Source organism: Falco punctatus (assembly GCF_963210335.1).
Source record: "Falco punctatus genome assembly, chromosome: 11".
Classification (NCBI taxonomy): domain Eukaryota; kingdom Metazoa; phylum Chordata; class Aves; order Falconiformes; family Falconidae; genus Falco; species Falco punctatus.
In genome coordinates, this window is record NC_137591.1 from 7,707,778 (window position 1) to 7,720,360 (window position 12,583).

Below are 12,583 nucleotides of genomic sequence, written 5' to 3' on the forward strand. Positions count from 1 at the left end.
AGGGAAGCAAGCAACCATTTTGACTATGCCAAGAAGTTACCAAAAGAACAAAGAACACCCAGCGTAACAAGTTACCAAAAAGAAACTAATAGGCAGAAAGCGGAATCCTCTCAACCAAGAAACTTTTGACAGTCCCTCAAACTACTCAAGTTCAAATTACACCAAAACTGTATGAAATTAATATTATATTTCCTTGTTGAAAACAGAATTCTCTGTACAGCTAGCAGCCAACACATTTGTTTCAGCAAATGGTCTAGTGTGCTCAGTTAAAAAATTCTGGAGGTCAGGTTTCATATACCAAAACTGCATGAACTATACATAAAATTTCTGCTGAAGATACCACACACAGAAATATAGTTTATGGTGCAAGTTATCTGTATGCTGCATCAAAATGCTGATTTTTATTTCAGTCATCAGTCTATGACTACTAATATGTAACACTGGTATTTTTAGTGATGAGCTAAAGATAAAATGCCATTTTTAAATTTCAGCCTCTTAGCACTAAAGGAAAAGCTGATTAAAACATGTAGTGTTACAACTGAGCAGACATGCACAACAAACACAGAGTGAGAACTGTGGCCTAAGAAGTTTTATTAGAAAGTTAAAACTTCAATCCATGTAAAGAGAAAACCGTAAGACTAAGTATAGTGTCAAGCTGACATAGCACAGAGTTGAAACATGAAAATAATTTTGGAAAGCACAGGTACTTAAGGCTGTAGCACTTCACCAGATTGCTCCTGGTTTGTATAAAGACAATTTAATAACCTACTGAGCAAATTTACTAGCCTGTGTTATATGAGATTACGTTAAGGACTGTAAATGCTCATATAAGTTTCAGATTGAAACTCAAAAGATAATGGAAAGTTAAAAATACCAAGACTAGAATTAGCACAGAAAAAAACACTGTATAAACAGCAACAAAATCAATCAATATTTCAAACCCAGCAGTAATTTAGAAAGACCAGATATAAAAAGTGCAGATTTGTGTAACAAATCCTTATTAATAAATTATCTGGTCACTCAAACACACAGTAGGAGAAAAAAGGGGACCCCATCTCTTTCTTCCCTCCCCTGCCACTTAGCAGAAGCTTCAAAAGAAACAGGTGAGCAGAGTCAATAGAATGGCATTTAACAGTTTGTTAAACATTTAAGTTAGTAAACTGCACATCTCAACTAGCAAGCAGGTTTCCATGAGAAACTTGTATGATATGCTGCTCACGCCTTCATAAACTGACAGGTTGCCTGTAGATACCTCCACCCTTGGATGGCAGAGTTCAAAACTCAACTAGATTTCACTCTAGACAACCTGATCTAACGTAGAAGTTGGTCTCACAGTGAGAAGGGGTTGGGACCAGGTGACTTCCAGAGGTCTTCTCCAGCTGAAATTATGCTGTGAATCTGAAAATATGTATCTTCAAATTACAAAAAAGACTAGGAATCCAGACTATTTTAGATCTTCAGTAATCCACTATTTCTTACTGTCAGCACCAATCCAGAGTAACATAACCTGTTTTTCCACTGAGTAAATAGATCTACCAGTAAGTAAACTATTTCCTTCAAGTAATGACTACTCCGTGTTCATGCAGGTTTTAAGGAACTAGCAGTTATACTACCAGATGAAATAGCTGCAGAAGCAAGTAATTTATATAACTTCTAGTCTGTCCACCACTTCCCAAAACAATACATTTGTTATCTGACTCCTCCACACAAAGAAACCTCTATCAACAACTCTAGAGAAAGAGAAAAGGGCAACATAGCGTTCTTTCCCTCATCTCTTGTCACCTCCCACAACTACTGGGATGTCCCCTTCAGAATCTACCAAAGGTTTAAAGGCTAGACTCTACAGGGCACATGCCAATCCTAGTGTTTGTAGGTAGAAAGGAGAAAACAGGGTCCACTGACCTACCCAATTAGCAGTCTCCCAGTGTGATCTGCATGATATCCAGTAACTTGGAGCCAGTAGACAGGATGGTTATCCTGGGAAACTGTTTATATGCTGGTCTGGGGTTGAGTAAAGAACTCTTATGCTAGGAATCCTGCAAAATTATTCTTTTCAGATACAACCCTTTTTTTGGAAGGGGTGAACAGAAGGGCAACAACAACATATAAACCAGTTAAAAAAATATATTAGGAGCCTTATCTCCATTACAGAACTGCTAGCACTAAGGGAGTTTATGTGTTGTTTCCTTGTCCTCCAAATGAGAACTCATGCACATCACTAATGCATTTATATGCAAAACTTGTCCACACTAAGAAGTAATTTCAGCCTAATTTAAACCAGTTCTTTCAAACTAGGATGGGACAAAAAGACTGCATCATCCTTAGAAGAGCCATACCAGAAAAATTCAAAAATTCAAACTTATTTCTCAAAAAAAAGCATTACAGTAATAACCTCTGTGGAAAAAGAACAGTAACAAAGGCACGGAAACAAAGAAATAGATAGAGGCAACAGCAAAGACTTGATGAGCTGTCCTTGTCGATTAGCTTTACTGGTGAAGGAAAAGAGAAAGCTGCATAGACCAGACTTTCTTACCTTTTTGAAGATACTTATGCTATATTCTTCATCTCATTAGGATTCCAAATCCAACAACAAAAAAAACGCACCTTGTGGTAATTAAAGCAGTGAATAAGAACGCTTTCCCTCCATACGCAATACCTCAACAGAAACATATCCCCTGCCTACAGCATATTTGATTTTTTAGAGTGGGACAATGCCTATAAGAACCACCACACAGAAAACTGAAGAAAAATGCCAAATCAACTAGTAAGACACTAAACAATGACACTTTCTTATCTTTTTATTTGTGGCAAAGATGTATATTTTTTTTTGTCTGCTAGACTTTTAAGCAATATTTAAAGCTTAGAATGTAAATGTCTCAAAATGAGTTTAAAAACAGATGTATGAGTTCTGGAAGGCATACAAGCCTTCCAGACAGTCAGAATATTGCAGTTCCTTAAAAAATATAATTAAAAAAATGATTTTATAAAAAAAGTAATTTTGCTTTGCACAGCACAAAATACTTAGCAAAGACCATGTAGCTATAGAACTTCTAGGAAAATAGGAGGAGTTAAAAAATACATAAGTATTTACATACTGATGTAAAATCCTGTCAAAACATATGTTAGAATTCTGAAACCTCACAAATACTAAGTATATCCTGGAGTCCCATTCCTTTACCTATGTAATTTTTTTATGTCAATGTGCTTGTTCATTATCATAATTTGCTAGCAGACTCTGAAAAAGGACAGCACACCTGTTAACTCCATGCCCTTCCACCAGCACTTGAAACACATCCATATTGATATAGTCTTAATCAAAAAGAATGTGTTCTTAGTTTTATGCAGCGTTGGAAAGCCAGCGAGTAACAATATAATATAATCAAGAGAAACATACAAGAATAAGAGATAGAATGAAACTTTGCTTGCACCTTTAGAAATGTTATCAAAAATGCTGGTTAACATGACACCAAACGAACCACTACTAGCAACATGGTTCCACACTTTACACCAGCGTAAGTGAAAAAGAAACAAATCAGTTCCCCTGTTTATTGTCACCCTTACTCTGCTCTTTCGAGTCAGCATAAACATTTACCTTGCCATAAAATCAGCTCAATGTGGAAACTAATCCAGGTTAAAACTAAACTCGGAAAAGGAGGGCAGCAGGAAAAGTAGTTTTAATCTGGGCCAGTTCCAAATCTGGTTCCAAGTTCAGCTATTCTTGCTGCACTGCCTATTCCCTTTTCCTAGGAGAAGCAAGACAGGACTGCTTCAGGCAGCAGTATCAACTCTATTGGTGAAGCCATGGTATAACTCTTCAATATTTAAGCCACCATTGTCATTCTTCACAGCAACCATCCCAGATACGCTTCTTAAAATACAGTTTTCTTACCCTTCTATTACCTAATTATGAAGCAAACATCTTGTTTAAATTATGGAGGTTTCAAGCTACAGAGCCATTCATATTTTATTTTAATTCCTTTCACTTTTATGTGGTAAGAAACAGCCCACCTTTGCATTGACAGCAATTTCAGTTCCTTTGTCTCCACACTGGGTCCACTTAGAGGCTGAAATAGTTTGGGGCATCACCTTAAGGTTTTTCCTAAGTTTGGGCAGAAAAACCTCTGTAGCCTGCAAGTATTTAAAGACTCTTATGTGGATTATCACTGTCCTATCTACTCAAGAAGCATAAAAGACATCTGATTTGTAGAATATGCAAGTTTCAGCTTGGCATTTTTATTTTTTAAATCAAGTTGATAGTTGTCTTTTATGCAATCCTCAACAGCCTCTCTAGTTGCCACTCTAAGACACCTACCAAGGTGCTCTAGCAGCACTAGAGCAACAGGAAGGGAAAGTACATATCAAGACACTGGATTTAAGGAAAGAATGAGTGTGAAAGCTTTAGCTAACAGGAGGGGGGGAGGCAAAAAAAAAACAAAAAGCAAAGCCCATCCCTCTGGCTCAGGGTGAGCATGACTCCTACAGATGGGATCCTAAACACTACCAGAATACAGGCACACATTCAGCCATTTCAAATTTTAAAATTCAGTCAGTGTTTTACTGAACTCCTGTAAGGCATGAGAAGAGTATAGTTACTGGTGTTTTTACAGTAGATTCATATTTTAACAGTGATCATGCACTTTTTCAGATCAAAGAAGAAAGTTATGGTGGTTCTAAAAGACATTAATTATCTTCAAGGGGTTTTCACATTTCAGAGCCAAAAAGTAAATGTAGCACTAAGATGCCACCTAAGACAGAGGAGGAAAGCAGGACATTTACACTAAACAAGAATACCAGGAGCACTTCCTGTCTGAATGGGATTGCTGGTTGACGTAAGATCCTGCTGAGGAACAAAAGAAAATTTGAGATTACTTATCACCCTCCTATCTCTGCCCAGACAAACAAGAAATCTAAGTCACCATATACCTTCACCCCATACACACCCTTCCCTTTATCTCTTGCAGGCATGAGACAACTGACATGAGGCCACTGCAAAGCCACTGACTTGGTAATGCCACAACAATACATCTTGGGAGGGGCAAGTGGGAAAACACTGGTGGATTCAGAAAGGTACTTCCAATAAAACCCTCTGAAAAACCACCCCTTAAAGTTTAAAAATCTTGAAAGAGAAGCTGTTTCCGGTTTGTATCTTCTGGAGAAGGCAGGTACCATCAGTGTGGCTGTCTGAGAAGCTTAAATAGGTGAAGATTGGAGAAATGTATTTCTGTGGCTCCCACTTGAACTATTAAGATGTTCAGAATTAAAAAAAACCACTAACAAAAAAAATACTATCGCACCATCTACTGTTCAAGTTTTCAACAAAGCTACACTAGAACTATGTGTATTTTTAGTAATAACTTTAACATAGAACGTATAAAACCACTGCAAGTAGAACAAAATACTTCAGTTTCAAAATTTCAACATTCAGAGAAATTAGATTGCAAGTGTATCTGAAACATTTCCTCCCTATTCTTTTTCCACTTGGATACAACATTACTAACTGTCAGCCCTCTGGACAGCTACTGTCCCTTTACTCATTCTGTATATTTATGACTCAGTTGTTCCTCAGTTCCTTGCCTGTAGCTCATTCTTGCAAGTTTAGGTTTGTTGCAGGGCAGGGGAAAGCGTGTTTAACTCTTTTTAAGTGTTTCAACACCACTTCCATTTTAAGGACTGAAGGACAATACGGTAAAACATTTAGGCAAAATCAAAATTAGCAAGACTAATCAGACTAGAGAACACCCAGACATCACTTCACCTCTCCACCACCTGGCGTTAATCCCTTATCCCTTCTGATTTGGTTCACACAGCACACAGACCACCCAGGCTTCAGTACACCTTCCCGTGTCTAACGGACACCTGTGCTTGACACTAGGGAGAAAACTTAATCAAAGCCCGTCTTTCCAAACGGGAACACTCCGGCACCTGAATGGGCAGATTGAAAGCAGCATGAAAACCTGAAAAAAAGACTCTGAAAAGATATTTTGGACAAAAACAGATGCATAAAGATTTTATGTGCCAGATAACCATGTTTCTGTCTACGACATGAACTAAGAACCTAAGAAAATACCGTTACAGAAAATAATCTGCTACAGCCCTCAAACACCCATCCACGCCCGCTGAGCCAATAATCCTCCCGAAGAACTCATTTGACTTTATTGCCCAAATAAAAAGGAAAGGACTTCATGTGCGCGAAGTGGCGTTTTGTTTTAAATACTAATGGGCGCCCAGGCGTGTCTGTACACAAGAGGCTGAAAGCGGCTCCCGTAACGGGCTGAACGCGTCCCCCGGAGCGCCCCGAACCCCGGCGGCCCTCCCGCGCCCCAGGCCCCGCTCCCGGGGGCTGCCCAACGCCCCCCACCCCCGCCGGCGGCCGCCCGGGCGGGGCAGGGGCCAGCCCCCCCGGCCGCTGCGGGGAGGGGGCAGCGCGCTGCTTCCAGTCAGGGAGGCGCCGCGGGGAGGGGATCTGCCCCCCGGGGTGGGGTGAGGTGGCACCCGGCAGCCCTAACACTGCCCCCCGCCCCGCTTCCCTCCCCCGTACTCACACCGGCCATCCCTCCGCGCCGTGCGGTGAGGCGTGAGGAGCGGCGGGGCGGGGCGGAGAGGGGCGGGGAAGGAAGGCCGGGCCCCGCCGCCCGCATCACGAATAAGGCGGCCGCCGATTGGTGGGCGAGCGGGGCGCGCCCCTCCCGCCGGGAAATGGCGGCCCCGCTGTGAGGGGAGGCTGGCGGCCTCAGCGCCGCGCGTCCTGTCACGGCAACAAAAAGCCGCTGTGCGGAGCCCGGTGGCGGCTCCGGGGTCACCCCCTCACAGGCACGGCTGGCCTCAGCAGCAGGAGGCTTGGCCCCGCGGGCGCGCTCCCGCCCGGAGCAGCCCAGGCCGCAGCGAGCGCGTCCCGCCAGCGAGGGACGAGAGCCCGCAGAGCAGTCGCTGAGACCCTTCTTAACTTGTCAAAATAAACGTATTTTGCAAGGAGGTGCGGCCCTCTTTCCTTCTGAAACCGCTGTCTGCTCAGCAGCTCACGTCAAGGAAGATGGTGAGCCTTGGCAGTTCATTAAGTAGGGTGTAAGTGAAGGGTATTCCAGCTGGTCTAAAAATAAGGGCCTCTGAAACAGAAAGGGTAGTGACAGGCACAGAGAGGGTTCCTCAAAATGAACGGCGAACAGTGGCCCACAAGGTATTACGCTCAGTGGTGCGCTTATCTAAGAGGGATGAGGATATGTTCTTAGCAATCAGTTCTAGATTCTTAATTGTTCCTTCAAATGTTACTAGATAAATCATTAACTTGGGCTTTTTTTTTAACCTAAATATGTCTGCCTTACTTGATAAACTCTTGGAACATTTACCTGTTAGATAACAGGCAGCAGTTCTGTTATTACCTACAATCCTGAAAATCTACATCTACCAATAAAACTACAATCACAATTTGTAGAGAGCGTGGAGATGTTTATTTTAATAAAACCACGGTATATTCTGGTGTTTCGTTTCTGTATGCTGTATCTCCATGCCATAAAAAGTCTCCCGGGTGGAGAAAACAACTTTTATTTCATTTCAAACCCTAAATAGGACAGCTCACTTTCACCTATTCACTTTCTCCAAGCTGAGGATGGCGAACGAGGCAAGCCTTGGGAGGGAGCTCAGCCCTTCTACATCCATATGGTGCTCTCTAGATAATCTCTGTCTCCTCACATCCAGTGCAGGGCAGAGTTTTTCAGTCTGTGGTCAGCTACTGTGTCCAGATGGAGAGATTACTTCTAAAATATCCGTGACGCGTTTCTAGGGATACAAAGCTGATTGTCAAACTTGAATTTTTATCCAGGGATCTGCTATTCACTGGAAAATTTGTAGTGGTCTTTTATAAGTAAAAAAAGGTTGAAAACCGCTGTTTAGCAGGAAATTAAGGTAAATTGACTGAGATTTCACAAGTACCTGAAGTTGGATGGGATAAATTCAGGCTTGTTCTTTAGATTGGGCAAATGTCATCTCTATCAGTCTTGATAAGCTTCTCTTTCTGTGGTATCAGGGATTTTAATGTATCTTCACACAGTGTCAACTGTGAAAAGACCTAATTCTCTTGCTGTATTCCAAAAGCATACCAAATCTTTATTCAACACAAATAGTGAAAACCTGTTACAAGGTTTCTACACTGTTATCAGATACTTTCGTGGTGCAAACCAAATATGAGAAAATCCCTTTCATTAAGGGTTTCTTGCCAGAGCAAAGATAAAGGCTTAGCAAGTCTTATAGACATGCCCAAATCTAGAGTATCACCAGAAACTGATCTCAGATAACTAGTGCTAAGAACCATCCTCAGACCAATTATTGGTTTTTAGAACCGAAAAGCTACCGAAACCCAGCTTACACAGTGGATTCAAACATTAGCTATGTACCATTTTTGTCATCGAGAAAGAGGTTCAATGCTGCTGTCTCATTTCAATTTCAAAATTAGGTGGTGTACAAGCACATAACAGGCTTGACCCAAAAAGGACTAACTCCTAGTTTAAAAAAAACCAACCAAACAAAACCCAAACTACTAAATGTACAACAATAAGTCAGGAACCACCAATTAAAAATATGAGTTAATAAAGGGAAGTCTTATACTGACTTTTCCTGATAGTAAGACAAGAAAATATTAACAGAAAGACTTGAACCTAACCTCAGGTACCTGTACCAATGTCTTACTGTATCTGACTGTACGGGCTGCAGAATGACCAGGTGTTATACAGGATTTGTTTGATATTAGCAGTCATGCCATTGTATTTCATTGCTTCAAAAAAAAGAAAGTAAAAACAAGTTAAAAGTGAAAGTAAAACTTGCCTGAAGCTGGAGTGTATGGCGGAGAATGGTGTCCTCTAAAGCATGAATCCACTTCTCCCTCTCATCAGCATCTCGAGCTGAAAAAGTATTCAAAAGATATTATTAAATTATACGCAGTCTTACGTACTAAAAAGTCATAAGCCAACACATCTGATGTCCTTACTAAATATGGAAGTTAAACCATATTTTTTTTGTTAAGTCACCAGGAACATAATTCCACAATTGTCTTAATATCCTGTTTATTCTTCTGTGGTTACAGGTCTGTTACATTATTATGTTAATTTACTCAGTGGTACTGTTTTGAATAATTATGCGTGCAAAAAGCTGTTAAGCTTTGGTAGAAACTTTGTTCTACTAATGACTCTGAATTATATATCAAAAAGAAAATAATTGTAAGTGTAAGAATATGACAAATACAAGAACAGTTCTGCATTATTGCTATTTGTAACTATCTCTTGTTCATCTTTAGGGGCATACATGCAAAGAGAGTTTGCACAGACATTCCTCATTTAATTTATTAAGTAATTTTTAAATTTTCTTAGTTACAACAAGCTGTTCAACCTGTAATAAATTATCCAGTAATTCTACTTCAGTGTGGACATAGTAACTTTGAATAAGTTAGTCTTTCTGGTATGGATTCCTAAGACAGGACAAAGACCTCTTACAGATAACCAGTGTGAATAATGAAGCGCAACAAATAATGAAGTATATAATAAACATTTTTTAAACTCTCAAACTGATTAGAACATGAATCATATGTAAACAACAGCACACAATAATATTGTCATACTTCTGCAACAGACCACCATACAGTTTTAATTAAGAATCCAAGTCAGGATGTAATGACCAAAGAAGATGATTATGCTTCTCAGTTGCAGATGGTGGTAGTTAAGAAAGCAATCTATTAAGTCATGATTAAAGGAGGCAGTGGATGGTTTTCAGGACTCAGGGGACAACGAAGAGAAAAGGAGCTGGAGAAGGAAGATTAAGAACAGATCAAAACAGGTAAGGACTATCATCACACACACACTCTTCCCCCCCGCTGATACTGCTTTTCTTCGCTAGTTTGAAAAGAGTTCTTTGCTGAGATCTAAAGAGTGTTTAAAAAGCAAACAGCTGACAGAGCCAGTGGACTCCTGGTGAAGAAAGAAGAGAAAAATCCAGAGGGCGTTAAATAAACTGCAAACAAAGTGGCCCATATACAGGTTTAGAATAGTTATTGACAATTGTTTCTAGTTCCTCATTCAAGTGGAAGGTATTTAAAAGCAACAGGAAGCCTGCTAAAACCAAGGAAAGCTTAAGTGAGCTAGCACCTATTATGAATCGGAGAACTAAGATTCTTATCTGACTTATTTGTTATGGAGTTCAGAGGAAATATCTCTAAGTTATTATACTGAAATGTTCCCTTCAGCCTCAAAATGCTTTGTTTTCAATGTTCCCTTTCTCGCCCTTATGTTTCCATTGTTTTTATTCTTTGGTATTCTGCAGCACAAACCCATCTGTACTCAAAAACACCACAGGTTTTCCAAAGATGTTAAATAAACCCTCCTTTAGGAAATTATTTATGATTTGTTCACACATCCATTCCCATCAAGGGTATTTCATTGGCCAGAGGAAGGGATGAGAGAAGGAGAATCAGAAATCCACAGAAGAATATCTCCCTGCCTTTAGGAGGAAGAAGCTGTAGGTTTTTCTAGACTCCCCAAAGAAAACTCCATCAATATCAACATAAATATACTGCATTGTTTACTTCAGTATATATACACTATTTATGTCAAATTAACAAAACCATCAGAAAAGAATTGGCAATTTTTGTGTTTGTGAGAAATATGCAGAATGTCTTTTAAACACAGAAACTTGCTCTGAGTCTAACTGATGAGGTGGCCTCACAAAGTAGTGGGGCAAAACTTCCATTACATGCAAAGTAAAAGTAAAAGCCCAGTTTGAAATGTAGCTAATTTTTTTTAAAAAAAATACATATTTTCCCAGATATTACAAGTCAATCCCTATTCATTATTCTTTTAAAATAGTAAAGTGTGATCAATCGCCCCAGGGATTCTGGTAATGTTACCATTAATCTGCACAAACTAAAACTAGACATAAGGGAAAGTGACTACCCAAAGTGCTCTCATATGCACAAAGGAAGTCTGTAAGAAGTTGTTAAAGTAATTAAATTTTACTTGGAACAGCAGGTAAGTAACTTTTCTGCAGGATCTGCATCAAATACTAAAAAGCTGTGTTTTGCCATCTGTAATACTCTCCAAAACTCATTAGAAAGAATTTCTAACTTAGAGGGGTTCTTCCTACTAGTTCTCTGTATTTTAATGCAAAAGCTGAAGCAGGTGCTGAGGACAAGTTTATAATGCAGTGAAACCAGACACGATGAAGGTACAGAAACCATATGAACTCTGCCCAGATGACTACATTAAGCTAAATACATTTTGCAATGTGCAAAATATAGTTTTTCTTTTCACGTTATGTACACATATGAACACGAACACCCAGTTCTTTTTTCACAGCATAGCTTACACTTTAGCACTAATTTCAATTACTGAATTAGTCAATTAGAATTGGATATCTTTTCCTCTGATCATAATTTTAATGCTTATTAACTTCTTTGGTTCTGCTTATCAAGAACAGGCCCCTTTGCCTAGTCCCGACAGACATATTAATCAAGCTTATGCTTCTTACACCAGTCACCCCTGAACAGTAATCATATAAAGTTACTTGTGTCACTAATCTATCAGTACTTCAAATGTATCGATGCGTCAACTTTTCAAAGGTCTGTTCAAAGTGCGGGTGGTTAACGTATTTCAACATATGTAAGGTTTCTCGAGTTTGTTGTCTGGGTTTTGGTGGGTTTTTTTAATCGACCATCTCCCAGCCCCAAAGAACATCTTACAGGGGAACTGGGGTACAAGTCGCTGAGGAGCTACTAAGTAATTCACGGGCTACAAAAATCCCATGGTTCAAGTTTTTTGCCCACAATTATTTAAACTAAAAAAGGAACAATTAAGCTGTAGACCAGCGAATTAATCCTTGTACTGCGACAGACTTCCTATGACCTTCCATGCTGCCAGCAAAGAGAGGTCACTGCATTAGTTAAATGCCAATCTCAATATACAGCAGCCCATTAATAAAGGTTATCGCATCAAGACTTGTATATGAACCACTAAAGGAACAGAGAAGGCTTACAGCAGCAGGGAAGACCCAGAAACCACCCACTCAGTACAGTTCAAAAACTGAACTGACTTTCCTGTGTTCATAAATAAACTAAACTTTTGAAGCTTCTATTCCTCTAATAGCCCTTTCATCCCTCTTTCTACCACAGCTGAGCAGGAGGAATAGAAGCTGTATTTTTTCCTCATATACTAGACATTGCAAACTTACGGCATACAATGATCAGTCCTTAGGTAGAACGTATGAATCTCATCAATCCTGCTACTAAGACAAAGTTCTTGGCCGTGACAGATCCAGGAACACTGCCATGAGAGGACTGCTTACTGCACGGAAACACACTGCATTGTAACCTTTTAAGCACTCTGTTCAGGACACTGGTTTAACTTTCAGACCATCTATCATCAACAGCAGATCCTCCTGGCTCTCCTCCATACTCTCTTTTAAGAAAACCATGGAGAAAACAGTAGGATGCAGTTTTTAGTAAAGCAAGCTGTGAGAAAAGTTATATTAAATCTAATCAAAATGGCTGCTGTGAGATTAGGTGCAAGGAAAAGCTCCCTAATGGTAAAAGCAATTTAGAACTGAACAG

At 39.8% G+C, this 12,583-nt stretch overlaps 1 protein-coding gene across 3 annotated transcripts in view; it reads right to left on the minus strand.

The window, feature by feature from the left end:
- Window positions 1-12,583, minus strand: part of OSBPL9 (oxysterol binding protein like 9) — a 63,818-nt gene that overhangs the window by 28,912 nt on the left and 22,323 nt on the right. For 2 of the 3 annotated variants that reach the window (XM_080406267.1, XM_080406266.1), the window contains exon 4: window positions 8,815-8,891. In XM_080406267.1, the coding sequence (XP_080262393.1) occupies window positions 8,815-8,891 (77 nt within the window). Of the gene's footprint in view, window positions 1-6,542; window positions 6,635-8,814; window positions 8,892-12,583 lie in introns of those variants that run through there. The other variant, XM_080406268.1, reaches the window with a different exon arrangement.